The sequence below is a fragment of the Leucoraja erinacea genome, chromosome 8 (assembly GCF_028641065.1).
Source record: "Leucoraja erinacea ecotype New England chromosome 8, Leri_hhj_1, whole genome shotgun sequence".
In the NCBI taxonomy this organism is placed as follows: domain Eukaryota; kingdom Metazoa; phylum Chordata; class Chondrichthyes; order Rajiformes; family Rajidae; genus Leucoraja; species Leucoraja erinaceus.
In genome coordinates this window covers 38,383,531-38,406,440 of record NC_073384.1, presented here as the reverse complement: position 1 = coordinate 38,406,440, position 22,910 = coordinate 38,383,531, and the positions used below count along the sequence as shown (strand labels likewise).

General features: G+C 43.3%; 2 protein-coding genes across 5 annotated transcripts in view; one reads left to right on the top strand and one right to left on the bottom strand.

Annotated features, from left to right (window-relative positions):
- Positions 1-8,228, bottom strand: part of wtap (WT1 associated protein) — a 51,510-nt gene extending 43,282 nt beyond the window's left edge. Inside the window, exons 1-4 of one of the 4 annotated variants that reach the window (XM_055639521.1) lie at positions 8,070-8,228; positions 6,166-6,342; positions 1,962-1,999; positions 1,808-1,863 (exon numbers count right to left, since the gene is read on the bottom strand). In XM_055639521.1, coding sequence (XP_055495496.1) covers positions 1,808-1,863; positions 1,962-1,999; positions 6,166-6,253 — 182 coding nt within the window. In that variant the 5' untranslated portion in view covers positions 6,254-6,342; positions 8,070-8,228. Of the gene's footprint in view, positions 1-1,807; positions 1,864-1,961; positions 2,000-6,165; positions 6,343-7,691; positions 7,956-8,069 lie in introns of those variants that run through there. The other 3 variants (XM_055639522.1, XM_055639523.1, XM_055639524.1) reach the window with 3 other exon arrangements.
- A 149-nt stretch (positions 8,229-8,377) lies between these two features.
- On the top strand, positions 8,378-21,056 carry sod2 (superoxide dismutase 2, mitochondrial). Its single transcript, XM_055639525.1, has 5 exons — positions 8,378-8,550; positions 16,004-16,206; positions 18,878-18,994; positions 20,163-20,342; positions 20,789-21,056. The coding sequence occupies exons 1-5, from the start codon at positions 8,522-8,524 to the stop codon at positions 20,932-20,934; spliced, it is 675 nt and encodes a 224-aa protein (XP_055495500.1). The 5' UTR covers positions 8,378-8,521; the 3' UTR covers positions 20,935-21,056.
- The last annotated feature ends 1,854 nt before the right edge of the window (positions 21,057-22,910 follow it).

Below are 22,910 nucleotides of genomic sequence, written 5' to 3'. Positions count from 1 at the left end.
GGAAAAATAAAGAGGATTCTAAAATAGGCTTTGACTGGCCCAGGATGCTGACTTGGGTCAGTATGGGCAAGATGAGCCATATAGCCGTTTCCATGCTTTCCTTTCCAGAATCTTACTCATTTTATCTACCAATGGCACACAATGGCCGATGCAAGTGCCATTTACAAAATGCATTGCGGCATGCTACCCTGAAAGCAACTCCCAAACCTGTGATCTCTGCCAATGTGGACAAAGGCAGCAATGGCCTAGGAACACCACCAGCTGCAGATTGCACTCCAAGTTACAGATTCTTCATTTGGAAATTCATCACTGATCCATCACTGGATATATATCTTTCTAAAAAGGCACAGGAACATTGACCCAATCTCCCCTTTCCACGGTGTATTATTTCACAAACAGAATTTTTGACACTTGTTTCGATCTGGATTTTATTTTACATATACACCAGATTAATAAATGATTAGGATTAAAGGTAGGGTGATATACTGGAGAAGGAGTTTTGACGTCTGGACTGGGGCATTTGCAGATCACATGCATTTCATACAAAATATTTATTTTAAACTCGAATTAATCCAATCAATGGGAAATATGGAACATGAAGTTTCCTGTCAAAAATATTTTATTAAGAAACAACAATACAGATATTCTTAATTGTGATTAATTTAAAAAATGATTCTAGTATAAAATTGGGGAAATAACCATTGCTGAAGCTAAAAATGGAGAAAACGTTGGGAGCAAACGATTACTAATTGAGGAATGTTAGAAAGTTTCCTTGTCTGTAACATACCAGTTAAACATCAGTACGAACTGAATGGAGGACACCTGCTATAGATCATCAGCAAAAAGACCCATGCTATGCTACTATTATATATCACTTTTCTGGGTGCTCAACATCCTTTCAGTAAAAAACTATGTAGCAAATATATGTTGGAGAAGATCTAACAAAAATACAATTTGATTCTCCAGATCAGTCAAAATTGGTAATGGTCCTATCTGCTGATCACTATCTGGTGACATACTGGGAGAATCTTGAGAGATAAATAAAAAACTGTAGGGTAAGAAAAGGACGCATCACTTGCATCTCTACCAACCTCATCTGTTGCATTTAGTGCTCCCATTGTGGCCCCCACTATATCAGCGAGGTCAAGTGTAGACTGGGCGAATGTTTCACTGAACACTTGGGCTCTGTTTAGTTTAATTTATTGTCATTTGTACCGAGGTACAGTGAAAAGCTTTTGTTGCATGCTATCCAGTCATGCAGAAAGACAATACACGATTACAATGTTAACCAAGGACTGCTGGTGTTCCTGGCTGCTATCCATATTAACTCCCCTTCCCCATCCCAATATTTCCAAGACTTGGACTCAACTGCCAGAGTGAGGCCACACACAAACTGAAAGCACAAACAATATGAACATCAAATTATACAATTTCAAGTAATATTTCCCCCCCCCTCTGATCCCCCCGCCCCTTCTCTTCGCCCAACCGCTAGCCTATATCACTATCTCCATCTATCTGCCAATCACCCTCACCTGTATCCACCTAACACTCGTCTGGCTTGGCCTCACCCCAACCTCTCTTCTCCACCTTTCTCCCCCATACTCTATCAGTCTGAAGAAGGGTCCCAACTGGAAACATATCTGTCCATTTCCCTTTCCAGCTGCTGTATGACCTGCAGAGTTCCTCAGAATTCCAACATCTGTAGTCTCTTATGTCTCTACAATACTATCAGGTGCTATACTAAAAAAAAAAAGATATGCTTGTTAATTTTACTCTTGGTTTCAAAATTCAATTCATTAATCATTACCTGGAACATAACTCATCTCGGGACAGAGTCTTGAAGTCTGATTCACTTAAGCGAACCTATTTGTGAAAGAAAAAAAGTCAGGATTATTTTCTGCATATGACAAAGATATTGCCTTGTTGAAGTTTATAGAAAATGTACACTCCTTTGTACTTACCTTCTTTGGCAGAGGTTCTTCATTAGTCATTCTGATTCCTGAAAAAAAGGATGGTATTTTAAGATAATAATCTAAACATCAAGGCACTATCTTCACATAATTTGTCAGGAATTATAGAATCAGACATCAAAGCATAGAAACAGGCTCTTTGGCACACGAAGTCCTTACCAATTAACCATTTATACCAACCCTATATTAATCTATTTTATTTTCCCAAAAGTCTTACCATTCACTTAGACACTTTAAGATATACAACAAAACCCACTCGGTCCCAGGGAGAATGAGAATGCAAAGCCGCTGAGGTCAGTATTGAACCTGCGTCATTGGTGTTGAAACTTTACCAAATGCACCACCTGCAAATGTTGTTAATATACTACTCCAAATTCGACACACAATAACAAATCTTACTATCAGTATGGTCCCATCCATAAAATGTCACGTATTACAAAATAGCGCAAGCAAAATCTACAATTCAGTTTGATTAAAAGGACAAAAAATTGATAATTCCCCCACATAGCCGAGACAAAATTTAAATGTCATTGAAATCCAAATGGCAAAATGCAATGATGGCCTCAGTTCACACATGTAATACTAAAATGTTCTATTGGAAATAGTGCATACTTTCAACATTGGCCCTAATCTGAAAAATTTCTAAACTAAAGAAAAGTGCAGCATGCCCTTATTATTTCAAAAGCACTTAAAAGCCTCCATTCCTTTCAAACAACTGAACTTAGTTCCTTCATATTCATTGCCATAGAAAAACATCCTGTGGAACATAGATGTGATATGTATAGGAAAGAACTGCAGACGCTGGTAGACACAAAATGCTGGAGTAACTCAGCACGTCAGGCAGCGTCTCTGGAGAGAAGGAATGGGTGACGTTTCAGGTTGAGCGGTCTTCAGACTGATGTGAGCTGGCTGGGAAATGAAGATTTGCAACATCCACAAAGGCATGAAGAAAATACACAAATACAGAGCAAGAGAGGGGAAAAGAAGATGGCAGATGTAATATAAAGCAGAAACTGAAGAAGTTTGCTGTGGCGGTATTAGAAAAATCCTATAAATAAGATTCATCTAAATGGTATTTATTCGAAGATCTTGATTTGGTGAATCATGGAAGCAAGTAGTCTGATGTTGTTTATTGCAAGGGGTTTGGGGTACATAACTACGGAATTATTTTTACAAAGTACATCAATTTGTATGAAACCACAACTTGCTAATTATCAAGCAATCCATGTAAATTCCATTAATTCATCTCATAACAATTGCATTATCCATTCAGACGGAGTGCCATAATTGCCATAATCTGATCTGATGGCTCTATATAATTATTAAGTTCTTTGTCACTTAGAGACACAACACCAAATGGAGTTATTAATGCTATACAATTCATACATAAATTCATATTGTATCAATTTAATTACACAAATTCTGCAAGTCAGTGAAAAAGAAATCCTGGGACGGGTGAACAGTGGTCCTTGTGACTTTCATTATAATGACCATTTAGAACGTTTGCCTTTGGTTTCCTATTCTGCGTCTTCAGTTGCAACAGCTGTTAAGCTCTGGACTTCACTCCACCAACACCTTTATGCTATTTTAAGCTATTTTAATATTATACTTTCTTATGGCATAGGAGGTCGAGAGTCAGAGTACTTAATTGAGATATATGCACTGGCAATGGAACAGTGAAATTCATACTTGCTGCAGATTTAGTCCCATTAACACAAGACACAAATAAACACATAATCATACAATAAACTAATAAGCAGTAATACTAGGTGACCAAACCATAATAGTGCAAATCCAAAGCATGGATTGCAGCCAAAGTCCATAGATCAGTTGCCCAAGTAGGATTCTTCCCTACTTGGGCAACTAGCATGGCCAGGGTGGTATGGGTCTTTTGATGATATTCGCTGGCTTTCTGAGGCTACACCTCCTGTAGATTATTTTGATGAGAGGGTCAGTACCCATGATGGACCGGGCAATGTCCACCACTTTCTGCAGCCTCCTTCAATCCTCTGCATTCATGTTAACGAATCAAACGACGATACACCCAGTCAGTATGCTCTCTACTGTACACCTGTAGAAGTTCAATGGCGTTTTTGGCGACATACTGTACCTCCTCAATCTGCTCAGGAAGTAGGAGTTGAGCTTACTTCACGATTGCATCAAATGCTCAATCCAGGACAGATCTTCAGAGATATACATGCCTAGGAAATTGAGTTGCATCGCCCTCCCATCGATGAAGACAGGTTCATGAATCCTCGGCTTTCCCCATCCTGAAGTCAACAAATCAGCTCCTAGATCTTGTTAATGTTGAGAGTCAGATTGTTGTTCTGGCATAATTCAATCAGATTATCAACCACTCTCCTATACTCTGATTTATGATTATCTGTTATTTGTTCAACAATGATATTGACAAATTTAAAGACACTGTTAAGCTATGTCTAGCTACACAGTGATAACAGGGTAGATCAGGGGACTGAGTACACTGCTTTGAGGTGCCCGTGTAGATGGTCATCGAAGAGGAAGCGTTGTTGCCAACTTGAACCAACTAGTCTACCGATGAGGAACTTTAAAGCGGATGATGGTATTGAACGCTGAGCTGCAGTCGACGAAGTACAGCCAGCCGTATGTGCGAATATTGTCCAAATGGTCCAGTGCAGAGTGGAGAACCAGTGAGATCTCATCTGCTGTTGATCTGTTGTGGTAGCAGGCGAATTGCAGTGGGTCGAGGTCCTTAAGAAGGTATGAGTTGAGATGCATCATAACCAACTTCTCAAAGCAATTCAAGACGAACATCATTGCCACTGGTTTGTAGTCATTGAGACATGTCACCTTGCTCTTCTTGAGCACCAGTACTATCGATGTCCTTTCCAACCAGTCGGCCTGTGCAATTTTTAAGAATGTTTAGTTTAGTTTATTGTCATGTGTACCAAAGTACAGTGAGAAGCTTTTCTTTGCGAGCTATCCAAGACTATGCGTAGCCAAGTACACAAAAGAGGCCTGATGCTTTCTGAGAGTTCACCCTCATAAAGAACCTTCTGACGTTGGCCTCGGTGACTGAGATTAGTGTGTCATTGGGGGCTTGAGAAGATACATTGATATTCTCCCTTTTGAAACAAGCATTGAAAACACTGAGGTCCTCTGAGAGTGAAACGTCATTGTGACTTGGGCTACAACTGTCCTGCAAGTCCAGCCACAGCTAATCCCAATCCCCAAATTATTTCCCAGTAACCTATTCCCTCATCCACTGCTTGACTACACATCGATTTTTATAACACAGTCAGACTAAGGATAATAACCTGCCAACCAGCACATTTTCCAGAAGTGGGAAGAAAGCAGAGCACCCTGGGGATACCCAGTTGCAGAACACGCAACCTCCACATGAAATAGATACAGCACCAGTGGTCAGGATCAAAACCAGATTGCTAGAGCTCACGGTGTTGCCCACAACCATTTCATCAGCTACAATAACATCTCATGCACCAATTTTTCTGAAAATACTCTTGTAAAGTGGTTTGGTATATTCTCCTGCTCTAAAAGAGACATATAAATGTGTAGGAAGGAACTGCAGGTCTCGATCCATAACGTCACCCATTCCTTCTCGTCAGAGATGCTGCCTGTCCCGCTGAGTAACTACAGCATTTTGTGTCTATCTGCTATGTTAATGAGTGTTCACCCTCAATGGCGAGACCATCTACATCAGTGAGATTAAGCAACCACTTCTCCAAACACCTTCTTTGTCCGTCAGGGACATCAAAGCTCCTGGTTGCTAGCCCTTCAATTCCTCCTCCCAATCCCATACCGACTTGTTAGTCCTCAGCCTCCTCCACTGCCAATGTGAGCCACAGTAAACTGGAAGAATAGCACCCATATTCCACTTGGGTAGCCAGCATAAACATTGAATTCTCCAATCTTAGGTATCCCACTTTTCCTTTTCTCTATCTAGCTTCCCCCCTTCCCACCATCCATCTAGTTATACATTTCACCCCCTACCTTCCTTTATCCATTTAAAGCCGTTTGTCTTCTCCACCAATCGCCTCCATTACGATCTCCACCCATGACCATGCCTAACTCACCTGTCAATTAAATCATCACTATGAATCCACCTATCACTTGCCACCAGCTCCTGCCCCCACCCCTTTCCCTCTTTCTGCCAGTTATCACCCTCTAGTCCATCAGTCTGAAGAAGAATCCTGACCAGAAATGTTGCCTGTTCTTTTCTCTTCATGGATGCTGCCTGATCGCCGAGTTCCTCCAGCAGTTTGTTTTTTGCTTGATTCCAACATCTGCAGTCTCTCGAGTCTCCTTCTGCTCACATCAATGGATTTTAAGGTGGAGAAAGTTACACACCATGCAGGTGGTGCTGCAACGAGGCCTGGGAATGTACAAAAAGGGGAGGATATTGAGTGCTATGTAGGAGCAATGGGATCTTGGAGTGAACTTCCACATATCCTTATAGGTAGCAGGATGTCAGAAAGGTATAAAGACTTAGAGGATGCTTTCTTCTATTAGCTGTAGTTAGAGGACAGGGAAGTTTTGCTAAAAACCTACACACTATTTACATCACAGTTTGGGTGCTGCATACAGTTGTCACATCACACAAAACTTGGCAAGTGTTTTCAGAATGTAGCCAGGATTAGAATATTATAAGACTTCATCAATCTGAGACCATTTCCTTTGGAAGACTGAATGTAGATATTTAAAACTATAAAGGTCCTAATTATAGTATATAGGAAGGGCTTTTTCTTTAGTTAAGTAATTATAATTTCAGGGGATTTAAGGAAACTTTTTTGCCCAGAAAGCAAGAAAAATTATAAAGACAGAATCTTGCATGATTTAATAAAAATACTTGCATCAGCCATGACCTGCTTAACTTTGGACTTCAATACTCAAGGTAGGATTAAGAACAAAAACAGAAGTGGAAAAGGTGAAAATAAATTAATCTGTATAATTTCACATCTCCCTTCAGAAGTACTGCCTGATCTGTTGAATGTTGCCATCTTTGTCTGCTAATGTTTTTCGATCCTAATAGCTGACTTTTATGTTTACAACTTCACCATTTTAATTTTAAGCAAAAAAAAGTTAAAAAAATAGTCCAACTATCTGAAAAGCAAATAATTACAGATGTTGGGATGTGAATGAAAGCAGAAAATGCTGTATACGCCCGGCCAAATTTTACAAAGAACGATATAACCCAAATTTTCAAAACATCGCATGAAAGACCTGAAGCATTTACAGCATTCTGTTTTCGCTCCAATACTCCAGCTAAGTAATCCGAGCAAAACACAAAGTGCCATATGAACTCAGCGGATCAGGCAACATCTTTGGAAGGGAAATAGAGAGACCCTTCGGGTCGGGACCCTTCTTCAGGCTGTATTAGCAATCGGGGTAATCCCTCGGAGTAATCAGGGGTCGGGAGCTCAGGCTCCCGCCTAAAGGCTTCAACTGTCAACAAAAGAACCACCACTACTCATGTCCTCCAGTGATAAAAAAAAAAGAGCACATCGCCACCATTTCGTCAGGCATGAGCTCTCGTCCACCCCGCATCGTGGTAAGAGCTTTGTGAACTCCCCATCCACTTACAACCGGGGGTCATGATATACATCTTTTTATGCTCAGCAAGCGGTGCTGGGAGAGCGCCAGCAACTCCCATCCTTCCTCTCATCAGGAGGAAGCCACAGACATAATAATAAGACATTTATATCGGTAATTGCACGAACTAACCGCCTCGGTTCAGGGCCCCTGGCCTATCCGAGCCAGAAACGGGCACGCCGCCGTCTACTCCACGTCGGGCCTGACCGAGGGATGGAGGCTGCGGGCTTGTGAGTCCAACAGCAAGCCCCCGGGACCGGGAACCGCTTAGGAAACAGAACAACGAGGAGGTTACAAAGCGCGCGGTCCCGGCCAGGACCCCGGGGGAAAGGAAGGCGAGGTTCGGGCGGCAACTTCGCCCCGAACTCGGGCCCGTTCTTCAGCAGCGACACAAAATGGCGCCCGCCGACCGACTGCCGGCAGCGGCCCCGCCCGCCCAACCTTTCCTCCGGTCCCCTGTCCGCGGGGGTGGGGCTCCGCGCCACCTCCAGCGACTCCCGCTCCACACACCGTGTCTAACGCCGCCCCCGCAGTGTTCTTCAGCGAGGCGCAGGGCGGACAGCGAGCAGACGATTCAACCGAGCCAGGCGCCAGCAGCCGTCAGCGCCCCCCGTCAGAGCCGCCATATGCAGGAGGGAAGCGGCGTCCACCCGCCCGCGAGCCGCCGGAAGGTGCGTGCATGCGCGCGCGCCGAGCACAGGAGCGCGCGGGAGGAGCGCGAGGCCGCGCTTCAGGTGGGCGGAGTCCGACGTACGGCGGCAACCAACGGCCTGTGGCGCGGCTCTGCGGGCGGTGCCGAGGACCAGACGCTGAGGGGCGGCTTCCAACCACTTGGCGGGCAGGTTCATGTCCGGGTGAAGGGTGCAGGGGTGGGTCTAGTAGCAGCCAAAGATTGGTTGGTAGCAGCTGAGCTAACGGCTGTGTCTCTCCGTGTCCTTGAGTGGCGCCCGGGCCCCGGCAACATGCTCCGTGGAATCGGCCAGCTCCGCAGGTTAGTTTCCGCCGCTCAACCATCGACCGCCACTGCCCGTTCTCCCCGAGGAAGGAACAAGGCTGCCCTCCTTTATGCCGTGCCCGCCTGGCGGGAACGACCTTCTCGTCAGCCTCTACCCGGTCATTCCTACACTCTCAATCCCTCCACCTACCCACCTGTCTCCCTGCCTACCCACTCCTCTTACCTTCCCCCCCCCCCCCCCCATATCCTACCCCAGCCCACCCTCCTCGTACCACCCCATGTCCCCCTCCTGTCCACACCCACAGCTTCCTTGGCAAATAGTTTTCAGCATTGTAGTCCTTCAGTTCCCCAGACAATGTTCTCATTGGGGTGGAGGTGAATTGGACAATATCCTAGCTCATGGAAGAATAACAATGTTTATGAAAGCGAGAAATTGCGGAGAGTTGTAGATGTAGCCCAGTCCTTGTGATCTACAATTCTACAATTTCTTACTGTCATTGGGCAGAGCTGTTCTCAAACCAAGCTGTGATGTAACCTGACTGTTTTTTTTGGTATATCTGTGGAAGCTTGTAAGAATCACTGGAGACGTGCTCTATTTTCCTCTGTCTCCTTGGAAGGTTGAGGCATTGGTTGCCTTCTTGCATATTGTGCCAATGTGGTTGGTGCACGACAGGTCATTGGCAATGGTAACACCAAGGAACTTGGGGCTCAAGCATTTCCACATCTGCACTGATCGGTGCATGTACTCCAACATGTTTACCAGAATGCTTTCTGGATGAGAGGATATAATCTATAAGGAGAGGTTGGACAAACTTGGATTGTTTTCTTTGGAGTATCAGAGGTTGAGGGATGCTTGATAGAAATATGTTAAATTATGGGAGACAATGGCAAGGTAGGCAGTCAGAACCTTTTGCCCCATGTTATAAAAGTCGGATACCAGTAGATGTAAGTTAAAGGGGAAAAAGTTCAAACAAGGCATTTACACAGAGAGTGGTGGGTTACTGGAACACAGAGTGGTGGAAGCAGATATATATGATAGTGGTGTTTAAGTGTCTTTTTGAGAGGAACATGGATTGGAGGGGGATGTGGAGTATCTGTGGGCAACGGTTAACTTGCATTATATTTGGCACGGACATCGTTGGCCAAAAGGCTTGTTCCTGTGGTGTACGTCCTATGTTCTAACTTGATTGCCACTGCTGTTAGATTCATTACCACCTGCCCTGCTTGAATGAAGACAAATGATTCTTATGACTTTCCATCTGAAGCTTTCATGCTTTTCTTTAATCCCCTGACTGCTGCATCCTTTCTTTACATTTAAAACTTCCCAACTTAACGCACTATTAGAGTCATAGAATGACGCAGTGTGGAAACAGGCCCTTTGGCCCAACTTGGCCATCATATCCCAGCTACACTAGTCCCACCTGCCTGAGTTTGGTCCATATCCCTCCAAATCTGTCCTATCCATGTACCTATTTAAAGGTTTCATAAATGTCTGGATAGTCCCAGCATCAACTACCTCCTCTGGCAGCATGTTCCATACACACATCACCCTTTGTGTGAAAAAGTTACCCCTCAGATTCTTATTAAATCTTTTTCCCTTCACCTTAAACCTATGTCCTCTGGTCCTTAATTCATCTACTCTGGGCAAGTGGTATTCACCTACTCTTCCCATCCATGCACAGCTGAAGTTCATTTGGTTTATTCTATTAAGTTCTCCGATCTAATTTTTGCAGCAAATCCAGTTTCTGCTCTTAGTTTTGGGTTTCTTTCTGCTTGTATTTTGTCACCTGAAGATAGATGTGCATCTTATTGATTTAATGTCTGTCCTCTCTATCAGCATTTATTGAGTCCCTATTTTGTACATGATATAAGTTTAGTTTATTATTGTCACGTGTACTAAGGTACAGTGAAAAGCTTTTTTGTTGCGTGCTATACAGTCAGCGAAAAGACTACACATGATTACAATCAAACCGTACAGATACAGGATAAAGGGAATAACGTTTAGTGCAGGAAAAAGGCCAATTATAGATAGTCTGAAAGTCTCCATTGAGATAGATGGGTGGTCAGGACTGTTCTCTAGCTGGCGAGAGGACGGTTTCATTTTCCTGATAACAGCAGGGAACATGTTTATAAGTCACAGTTCATTATCTCATGCACACATTTGTTAATGCTCCAAATTTGTTTGCCTTTTGTTTGTGTCCCTCTCTTGTAGTCGCAGCTTGTTGGATTTCAATTTTTACTTGCATTTGCGACTTGATACTGCCTCTTCCTCCTTTCGTGCTTACATATTTTTTGGTGGGGATGGTGGGGGTAGGGGGTTGGGTGAGACGGTGGGTTAGTTATAGGTTATCTAACATTGGAGAATTCAATATTCATACCATTGGGTTGTAACCTCTGTGCAGCTGAGCCACCAACAGTGCCGTAAACTTGAATCTGCCTCACTAAATGTAAAATTTACTGTTATAACGATGCGGGTACTTATCTCCGTAGCTTGTCCCCTCAGCCTGGTCATATTCTGCGAGAAGATTGCATCTGTTTGATTTTATATTTTTTTGTTGCTGTTTTGACATTTTTTAAAATAATCACATCTGAGTTCAGGAAAGCCACCGGCAGATTGGAAAACTGCAAATGTGACGCCATTGTTCAAGAGAATAAGACAAAAAATGAATAATTAGAGGCCTGTTAGCTTAGCATCTATTGCTGGCAAGATGCTAGAGTCTATAATCAAGAAAGAAATCACTAAATGTTCAGAAAAGCTTATTCTAATTGAAGCATGAAAGGTAAATCATGTTTGATGAATTTGCTGGTTGCTCTGAGGATGTAACAAGCAATGATGAAGGGGAAAGGACATCAAATGCTCGAGTAACTCAGGTGAGGCAACACATCTGGAGAACATGGATAAGTGATGTTTCAGAAACATTTGGGGTTGGGGCCCGATCAGAGGGGAGCCTGAAAACTTAATATATTTGGAAGTTCAGATGTTTGACAAATTGGCACAAACAAAGCTGGCACACTTGAGAAGAGTTCTTGGCTTCAGATGAATTTTGTTAGTGTAGATTGAAAATCAGATTAGTTTAGCGACAGTGGGGAAATAGGCCCTTCGGCCCAAGTCTGCGTTGACCAGCTATCACCCGTCCACTAGTTCTATCCTACAGTCAAGGGACAATTTACAGAAACCAATTTCACGAGTGGCTAAAGAAATTTGATCTAAATCCTGCGAGGGCTTGACAGGTTAGATGTGACCGTGTTTCCACTCACTGGATAATCTTGAATGAGGATACATAGCAGTTACTTGCTTAGGGGCGGTCATAGAACACTCTATATGGACTTTTGGTGGTTTGTCACAACAATTCTTTGTTCCCGAGGGTTGTGGAGGCTATGTCATTTGAGTCATTTAAAAAGACGTGGCTAAATGTGTGAACTTTTTGAAGGTTTTGGGAACTGACATGGAAGCGGAGTTACGTTTTGGAACAGATCAGGCAAGCTAATATTGAATGGGAGGGCAGGCTTGAAGGGCTGAGTGGTCTCCTCCTGCGTGTATTTTCCTACGTTCTTGTAAGCAAATTAAAGTCCAGATTCTGTTTTGGAGATTGAATTTGCAACTTTACACAGATGTTGTGCTGAGTAAACCTCTCAAAAATGTCCCTGCTACAGAGAAGTGGGCTGAGGTGCTTTTTCGTTTCATTACGTGACCCAAATTGCGTTTCTACCTGTATTTTTAACATTGTGTAAAAATATTATAGAAATCATACCTGAAACTCATCAAGAACAAAACCTGCACATATTTATAAAATATGAGCAAAACCTCAAATTTTCAGAGTAGTAATTGTCCAATCAATGCACGTTTGACATTGCGTCGGACGCCAATTGACCAATCACACGCTTTGTTTCATGGTAGCTATGCAGCGAGCACACTGGGATCATGGCTGCCTCCTAATTACATCAAAACAATATAAAGGTTTCGAAGGAATAAAGGTAATGCTAACCTTGCTAATAATTTTGTTTTACAATTAATTTATCTTTGTATAGTTATGATGTGAACTGTTAAATAAAAATGATAAATAAAATTGTAGAGTTAGGATTAGGGTCAGGCTGTCGGTAGGCCGGTGAGTGTTGCGAAGAATCGGTTGGGCTGTCGCCCGCCGGTGAGTGCTGTGAAGGTTCGGTCGGGCTGTTGGTTGGCCAGTGAGTGGCGTGAAGGGTCGGTCGGGCTGTCTGCCCACTGGTGAGTGCTGTAATTGGTCGGTCGGGCTGTCGGTAGGCCGGTGAATGTTGTGGAGGGTTGGTTGGGCTGTCGGTAGGCCGGTGGATGCTGCGAGGGATCAGTCGGGCTGTCGGTAGGCCGGTGTTGCAGCGAGCGAACTGACGGAGCCGGCACTGGTGGTGCTGAAGGCGGCCTGGGCGGTGTACAGGGCAGTGCTGCTCCCCTCCATCATCACCATGCTGATCCAGAAGGACATGCTGGCCGACGATGACGCACTGAGCGGCCACATGTACGGAGTCCGCAGCCGGTCCCAAAGCGGCTCCAGCTCCAGCCTTGGGCAGCTCTGGAAGGGGTTGAGTTAGGGTAGGGTTAGGCATTTTCCTCTCAGTGGAAGATGCCTTAGCATTCCCCCAGCCTGGCACTGCCCCAGTCCCACTATGGCCGTGACCCGCACTCTGCCCACTGGCAGTCAGTGGGGTTCAGTAAACGGGGGAATGCACAGGATCTGCCCTCGCCCATTAATTAGGCGGGTTCAGGAGCTGGTGAAACCCGTGAACTCTGCAGCAGTCTCACTCATGATACACACAATTATATTCATCACATTTTTATATAATACTAGACCAAGTGGGACCCGTTGGGTCCCATCCCCCCAACGGATGTGGGCGAGAGGGGGGGGGGGGGGGGGGCGGCCTGCAGCGTAACCCACACACTAACACACACACACTAACCACCCCACCTTGATATTATATTAATATTATTCATTAGCTCCTTTTACACCATGGCCCGCCCTATCCACTCGCGCATAGCCCCCAACTCGCAGGGGCGGCTGGAGAGGAGATATAAGGCAACGGCAAAGAGAGGGCGAGGGCGGGGGCGGCAGAGAGAGAGCGGAAGGGGGAGAGAGGGAGCGGGGGGGTGGAGGATGAGAGGGAGGGGGATCGAGTTTGAAGGGTGGGGGGGGTGGGGCGCGGCGTAATACTCCCTCGCTCCAATAACCTCCCCACCATGCGCCGACCCGGGGCGAGTACAGGGCCCGACTTGCTCGTTCTATCTGCGTCTTTTGAATAACCAGGGGTGGGGGAGTGGTCGGGGGACGCAGACCCATTGTGACGTCATCAGCGAAAGGCAGTCGTTTTTAAATTCATAGTTTTGTCAGATTTTTGAACATTTTCAGTAATAACTCAAGAAATAAAGCATGAAATTTTCAGATAAGGCGGTTTCGGAATCCACGGGAAAAAGCTCTAACGGAATATAAAAATATTACCGTTACCGCATCGTTTTATCGCGAAGATGTGATTATACACAAACAAATAAACACACACACACCTACACATCCAAGATCAGACTTTTAAGTATATAGATAATAATTATATATAACTCCAGTCATATTCACAAGTTATTATACTCTCTCTCTCTCTCTCTCTTGCTACATATTATATCTATAGATATATTATAATAATATATATTTTAAATAGACCGTGGCACGGAATTAGGCTCCCATAGAGAAATGAGAATTGAGCACTAGATGGCGCTTACTTTTTCGATCTAATTTTCTAATTAGTGTGCAACTTTTGACAGACAAGTTATGAATTCCTTCTCAATTATATTTTATCTAAATCTGTGCCAAATTTCAAGTAGATACCAGACATGGGTCACAAAAGTTAAATTCTAGATACATTTTCGATGCTCGGCCCATAGCCTAAATCTACATTTGAACAGTGGACCCTTGACATTTGTTTTATTTGGCAAATGCATACTTTAGTTTAGTAAACTGAGTTGTTATCAGACTTCGGACAGTCTTTCCATAAGCTAGGGTACAGTCCAGTTGTTCCAACCTACCTCACTTCGGACATTGGATATGTTCTCTGGAATTGTTATTATTACAATACTGAGAAGCTGTATTCTGCACTCTGGTATTTTTCTCTTCGGTCTACTGGCTATACTTGTGTATGGTTTGAATATATTTGTGTACAGTATTATCTGATTTCATTGGATAGCACACAAACAAAAGCTCTTTACTGTATCTTGGCACTCGTGACAATAATAGGCAAGTATAAAATGATTTGTTTATCAATTTAGATTTACTCTTTTTTAAATGTAATTTGTATTGATTAAGATATAGTGGGAAGCAATAAGCAAATATTAACTTGTAGATCAAGTAAATTTAGTCTTATTTTGAAACTAAATTTTGATTTTGATTGCATGGATAAGGTTTACATTTCTGCATTGGACATACTGGGGTGGAAGCAGTATTTGCATTCTTCTCTCCACCTACTTCATTGTCCCATAGATAATAATGGGAAAATTATCTTCAAGTTCTTCTGCATAGGTGAGACATTATCATTAATGTCATGATTATCATAATCATGGCCTCGGACAGGCAGTACAGCATTTGGGAATCCCAACCGTGGCATGGAGGTCCACTTTCTTAACTTGCTTAATTTAGAGATAAAGCATTGCCACTGACTCCACACTGACCATTGATCATCCGTTCATACTAGTTCTATGTTATCCCATTTTCTCATCCGCTCCATTAACCATAGGGACAATTTTACAGGTGCCAATTAACCTACAAACCCTCATGTCTTTTGAGATGTGGGAGGAAACCAGAGCATCCAGAAGATCCCACACGGTCATACGAAGAAAGTGCAAAATCCGCACCAACAGCTCCCAAGGTCAGGATTGAACATAGTTCTCTGCTGATGTGGCAGCGGCTCTACCAGCTGTGCCACTGTTCTTTATTCGTTTGGAAACTTACATGGATACATTCAAAACTATGTTCCAATAAAAGAGTAACAGCCTTTTTAAAGATTGTATCCAGAATTGGCAGAATATCATTTATGGACAATTAGCGGCACCTTGGATCCCATGTGTCTTAATCAAAGATACTAGAGGAGCAGGATAGACCACTAGGCGAAAAAGCCGTCGTTGGTCATGGATTTAAAAAAAAATTCTAGTATCTTTGGTCTTAATCTTCTAGACCAGCCTACAGGGCCCTGCAAAATGCCATGCAGTAGGCCATATAAACAATGTCTACCACCTCATCTTCATCAAACTCTTTAGTTACCTGCAGAATTTGCTCTCGAATTTTCTATGGGTGTTTTATTGTGTGTGTTCATGGGGACTAATTTAGAAAAGTCATTCGTTGATGTTAGTGTTTCAATCATCTGGCTTTGTTTGACAAGGCTGTGTAAGATGCTGAAGTATTTTAACACTAAATATTTGATGCTGGAAATATTTGTTTTTATATTCAATGGCTAATTAATTCATTTTTATTTTGTGTAGATGTGCTTTCATCACTTCTCCAGCTTTGCGTTATCTAGCATCCAAGCAGAAGCATACGTTGCCTGACCTGCCTTATGATTATGCTGCATTGGAGCCACACATCAGTGCAGAGATAATGCAGCTGCATCATAGCAAGCATCATGCCACTTATGTCAACAACTTAAACACTACTGAGGAGAAATATGCAGAGTCCTTAGCAAAGGGTAAGTGAGCAAAAGATTTACAATGTAAATAAAAGGCTGAAAGGGATGCACAAGTCGATTTTGTTTTAAAACAGATGACTCTTTGGCTGAATCAGTTCATCATATTCAGTGCTGTCAGGATGGACAATATAAATGGACTAGAAATATTGGGGATTAACATCAGTTACCAACATTTTGATCTAATGTTCTTGTGAATTGTATGTTGCAATACAAAGCCATGTAGAGAGAGAGAGCGCACACAGAATCGTGCCCCTCGGCCCACCAATTTGACACTGACCACCAACCACTAATTCCACTTTATTCTCCCCACAGTCCTATCAACTCCCCCAAGATTCTACCACTCATCAACACACTTGGGGCAATTTACAGCCGCAGTTAACCTACCAACCTGCACACCTTTAGGATGGGGGAGGAAACTCGCATTCAAGGAGAAAATGTGCAAATTCCAAAGAAACTACAGTAGAGGTCAAAATTGCACCTGGGTCTCTGGAGTTGTAGGACAGCTGCTCGATGAGCTATACTGCCCCATACAGTGCCATTGTTCAGCAGACTTCCCAACCAGTGGTTCTGTTTAGTCCTTTGTTTGCATAGATGCAAAATTGACTGTTTGTCTCCCTTGCCTCTGCAGGGAGTTGGTATTTAATTCTATAATCAGATAATGGTTGCAATCTGCCCCTTGCCATAACATTTTAACTGTGACCTGGACTTTGCAGTTGTAATAATACAGATGCTGCTAATTTGATTACATTGTAAAACTGACAGCAACCTTCTGCGTAAATGCACGCAAACATGAAAATCCAGAAGATGGCAACAGTGTCTCCCCATTCTTCTTTGGGAACCAGTGATCTGACATGGGCTATTCTTGCTGTGAGCTTCTATCAAAATATCAGGCTTCGTGTGTGATCATTTTTGCCATAATTACGTCAAAGAAATCGAGGAAGAACAGTGACATCATGCTTCTCCAACAACCATTTCCATTTAAGAATTCCTATAAAGTAGGAATTCTTAAATGGAAATGGTTGTTGGAAAAGCATGATGTCACTGTTCTTCCTCGATTTTTTTGACACTTAGAGACTCTTTACAGATACAACGTGGAAACAGGCCCTTTGGTCCACCAGGTTCATGCCGACCAAAGATCACCCCATACACTAGCACTATCCTGCGCACTAGGGACAATTTACGATTTTTACTGAAACCAATTAGCCCACAAAGCTGAAGGAAGGAACTGCAAATGCTAGTTTACACCGAAGTTGGAGTAACTCAGCGGGATATTTCTGTTGTCTTTGGAATGTGGGAGGAAGCTGGACCACCCAGAAAAAAAAAGTCCCAGGGAGAAAGTAACAAAATCCATACAGACAAGCACTCGTAATCAGGTTCAAACCCAGGTCTCTGGCACTGTAGGGCCACTGTACCGCCCAAAATACAAAGTAAACAAGGAAGGGAAAAACAACCAATGTCTGAAAAAGGAAAGTCTGTGCTATGGTTTGCATGCTCAGAGCAGATTTGAGAGCGTATAATTTTTTACCATTACAAATGGAAGTAACCTGCAACTCAACACCTTTCAGGGTGATGGAAGGACAACGATTTCCAAAAGAAATTAGATTGGCACATGAAGGAAATAACGTGCAGGGCTGCAGGAATTGCATGGGGTTGGATTGGTCCACCAAGAACCTAATGATATCTAGGCTGCTATCATGATTTAAATCGTGAGGCTTCCGTGTGTTTAGAAATATGAAAACAAGATAATTGGTGCTGGGACAGAGTCCATGCTGACCATCGATCACCCATTCACACTAGTCCTATGTTATTCCACTTCCTCAACCACTCATTGCAACACTGGGGCTAATTTTAACCTACAAACCCACATGCCTTTGGGATGTGGTCTAACCTGGCAAAATTGATGTAGATGCTGGGAGAATAAAATAGGATTAGAGTAGATGGGGTTGGTAGTAGTAACAAACTTGGTGGGCCGAAGGGTCTCTTTATTTTTCTCTGAAGTAGTGACGGTGTTCGGGTGGACATGGCTGGTGAAATAAACTTTATTTTGGTTGAATTGTAAAGTGGTCTTTTCGCTGACTGGATGGCATGCAACAAAAGCGTTTCACTGTATCTCGGTACACATGACAATAAACTAATCTGAAACTGAAAACGGACTTTGTGGGGAAACAAGACAAGAACTAAATTAAATTTTAGGCGCAGAGAGAATTATTTTGAGCAAATGGTGAATGCATACACCCAAACCTTTGAAGAAGGTGGTTGACAAAGTCCTGATGATTCTCATTTTGTGTAGTGATATGAAAAAGATAGTAAAGGAGTTATAATAAATTATTGAAGCCGTGTAAAGCCCTCTGCTTAATTTTCCAACCAATTTTGACTACTGTTTGGGAAGAAAATCTTGAAAGTACAGGGAACAGTTGCTACATTTGCCCCAGGAAAAGGTACAAAAGAAGAATCTGGGTGGTTCTTACAGTAGTCATGGAGGTGGAGGGATTAACCAGATACAAGCACTTTTCCTTACTTCAGAAGTGGGTTATGTAAACCGGGTTGATACAAAATCTCACTCTTTGGTTTTCCACTAAGGAAATATGTGGTTTTATTGTGTCCAATCTCACACCCAGAATAACTGTTCATAAAATGAGTTGATCTTAATAACTTCTTTAATATATTTTAGGTGATGTCACAGCTCAGGTTGCTTTGCAGCCTGCATTACGATTTAATGGTGGTGGTCATATTAATCACTCGATCTTCTGGACTAATCTGTCTCCGTCCGGTGGAGGGGAACCTACTGGTAGGTTTGAATTGTGGAAATTTGGGCTTAATGTGGAATGTGCTCAAATAACTAAATACAGCACATTGCACTTGTAAAATAATGAATTCATAATTTTTTTTAAAGTACAATATTGTAAAACCACGTATGGAATACATTCCCATACAGACTCCTTTGTCCTGGCTTTCCTCCATTGCCAGAGTGAGGTGACATGTAAACTGGAGGAGTTTCATTTTGTATTCTGCTTGGATACCTAACAATCCTACAGTATGAACGTTGAATTCTCCAATTTTAAGCAACATTCTTTCCCCCCCCCCCCCCCCTTCCCAACTCTCTGGCTCTTTCCTGTGCTCCCACCCCAATGCGCACACATTTTTTTCACTATCCAGCCTCTCTTACCCGCTCCTGTCGCCTTCCGTTTATATCCCTCGCTCGTGCTTTACTTTTCACTCCTCCTTATCTGACACCCTTTGCCTCCTTTTCATCTTTAAGGACTTGTCCCACTTGGCGATTTTTTTCGGCAATAGCCAGCATCATTGACTGACATATCAGGTCACCGAACAATTTGCGGCGTGATGACGTATGACGCGCTGTGTTTTTTTTCAAGTGTCGCAACATTATTTTGTCGCCGCTGGATGTTCAAACTCATTTGGCGACACTGTTATGACGCCGGAAGTCGCCAAAAAATCGCCAAATGGGACAGGCCCTTTAGCCTTTGTTATTTCTCCCACCCATCTAATAATCACATCACCCGCACATGTACCTACCTGTCGCCTGTTTGGCTTTACCTGCCCCCATCAATCTCCCTGCTTTCTCACCTCTATTGCCCTCCCTTCCCCCCAGCCAAATACAATCAGTTTTGAAGAAGGGTCCCCACCCAAAACGTTTATCAGTTATGTACATTCTACTGTGTAAATCTATACTATGTATCCTCTCTAGCACACAACAAAAGCTTTTTACTGTACCTCAGGACGCGTGACAATGAACTAAACTAAACTAAAACTCTCTTGGAGACGGTGAAAAATATTGGTTATGAATTCTCATTAGGTCCTCTGAAATGCCCACGGCGACTTAAATGTTCACATTCTTTAATTACGATTTTGCCATGGACATTCTTTTGTGAGAAACTACATTGAGGTTAGATGAATTGATGAATTAATCTTATCCACATGTTTCTTTTTATTTGCAGGAGAGCTAATGCAAATGATCAAACGAGACTTTGGTTCCTTTGAGAAATTGAAGGAGATGATGTCTACAATGTCAGTGGGTGTTCAAGGCTCAGGATGGGGCTGGCTAGGATACAAAAAGGATTCGGGAAGGTTACAGCTTGCAGCTTGTCCCAATCAAGACCCTCTGCAAGGAACAACAGGTCAGTTTTTTTGTGTCTCAATTTGAGGATTAGCTATTTGGCATCTGACTCATCAGATGGATCGGAGTGTTTGGAGTAGATTCAGAGTAGCAGTGAGGCGTTTCCTGCCACGGGTGATGTAAATAAAAAAACAAGGAAAATGCTTTGTGTAGGAAGGAACTGCAAATGCTGGTTTGCACCGAAGATAGACAAAATACTGGAGTAACTCAGCAGGTCAGGCAGCATCTCTGGAGAAAAAGAATGGGTGACGTTTCGGGTCGAGACCCTTGATCAGAAAATCCTTTGTTGGACTTGCAACACAAAATGAAAGCCACGATTCAATTAACAAGCTCAGGTAGCCATTTTGACCTATGTTTCTCTTCATTCCCTTTTTTAAAAAAAAACCCCACAAAATCTGAGATTTTATTGATTATGCAAGGGGATTAACTCATAAATTTGTGTTCAAGGTCTACATCCCTTACTTGGAATAGATGTGTGGGAGCACGCCTATTATCTTCAGTACAAGAACGTAAGGGGTGATTACCTAAAAGCTATCTGGAACATTATCAACTGGGAAAATGTTGAAGAGAGACTCAAAGCCGCCATGAAATGAATGTCCTCAACTGGAATTGGAGCAGCAGACAGAGTCCTATCAGCACTCGTTTGGATGTTGTTATTAAACACAGTTTGCACTGTTATGGGTGATGTTTAAAACATTAAAATATTTAAAAAATATTCAGCAAATATTCACAATCTTTATTGTGCATAACAAAAATAATTGCATCTGTGATGAGTGTTCTCTGAAAATACTTGGGTCTGTAGAATTTATGGAGGTAAAAGTGTAAACCTGTGTGGTTTACTGACGGAATGAGGTTACCATAGCATGGCAAGGCAAGCAGTATTGGGACCCACTTTGTACACGCTGACCAAATTGGCAGACTGGGAGGTCACATTTGCCTGCACTTGGCGCATAGCCCTCTAAACATTTCCTATCCATATATTTATATATATATATATACATGTCTAAATTTCTTCAAAGTCGTAACTGTATCAACTTTTATGGTTTCCCCTGAGAGCTCATTTCAGATATGGACTACTTCTGAGTTAAAAAGTTGCCCTGAGGTCCCTTTTAAATTTCTCCAGTCACCATAAGCCAATGCCCTCCTTTTTTGGAATTCTCTGCCCTGGGAAAAAGACTGCGAGCGTTCAATTTATTTGTGCCCTTCGTGATCGTGTACAACTCAATAAGGTCAACCAACATCCTCCCATGCTCTAAAGAATAAAATCCCAGCCTATCCAACAACTCGCTATAACTCAAGCCTGCAAGCCCAGGTAACATTGTGGTGAAATTGTTAGGAAACTGAGAAAATTCAGCATGTCTCCAATGACTCTTACAAACTTCTATAGATGCACCTTCATGCTACCTTGGAAAAGTCAGCATAATAATAATAATAATAATTTTATTTATAGAGCACTTTAAAAACAATCATACTTGCAACAAAGTGCTGCACATCACTAATCATTGACAAAAAAGCTAATACACACCAAGAAGAGTCAAGAGAGAGTCAAGAGTCAATTTAATTGTCATTTGGACCCCTGGGGGTCCAAACGAAATGCCGTTTCTGCAGCCATACATTACACACAAATAGACCCCAGACACAACATAATTACATTTAACATAAACATCCATCACATAACTGTGATGGAAGGCCAAAAAAACTTATCTCTCCACTGCACTCTTCCCCCCCCCCCCTGATGTCACAGTCAAAGTCAAAGCCCCCGGCTGGCGATGGCGATTGTCCCGCGGCCATTGAAGCCACGCCGGGTGGTGCGAGGTCGCACACCGGGTCTTGATGTTGGAACCCCCGGTGTGCGCTCGCAAAGTCCCACAGCCGTTCCAGCCGCGCGGGGCAATGGTGTCAGGCCCCGCTCCAGGAGCTCTTCGACCCCGCAACACGGGCGGGAGAATTCGCCGTTGCAGCAGCCCGAGAAGCGGTCTCCCTCCAGGGAGCCGCGCGGGGTCGTCCGAGCCGTCCGCAGACCCGCAGTAGCAGCCTCCGACTCGGCAGCAGCAGCAGCAGCAGCGCTCCTCCACCGCTCCACCCGCTCCGGTCTCGGCCAGCTCCGCGACGGCAATGGTGAGTCGGCACCAGAGTCCCCGGCTTCTTCCCGTTGGAGGCCGCTCCTCGTTGCGGCCTCAATGACACCTGAGACCCGACGAGAAAAGGTCGGGTCTCCAGTGCAGGGAGAGATTCAAAAGTTTCCCCCCCCCCCCCCCCCACCCCCCCCCCACCCCCCCACACACACACCCCAAATAAAATAAACAAAAACTACACAGAAACACAGACAAAAAATAACAAAAACGGGGACAGGCTGCAGAGGCCGCTGCTGGCCAGAGCCGCGCCGCCTACCAATAATAACAATCAAAAGAAATAGTAGGAAAAGATATGTAAAATAAAGAAACATTAAAAAACACCAAAAACAGAAGCAAAGTCTCAGGCATGGTCAAAAGTCAGGGAGTACAAATGTGTTTTAACACTGGATTTGAAGATGGACAGTGAGGGGGCCTGTCTGATGTGCAACGGCAAG

Excerpts from the sequence above, each read along its gene's own strand:
- sod2 (XM_055639525.1), top strand. The coding sequence starts at position 8,522 with ATGCTCCGTGGAATCGGCCAGCTCCGCAG. Across the intron at positions 16,207-18,877 it reads TGCAGAGTCCTTAGCAAAGG|GTGATGTCACAGCTCAGGTT; the intron begins GTAAGTGAGCAA and ends AATATATTTTAG. Across the intron at positions 18,995-20,162 it reads CGGTGGAGGGGAACCTACTG|GAGAGCTAATGCAAATGATC; the intron begins GTAGGTTTGAAT and ends TTTTATTTGCAG.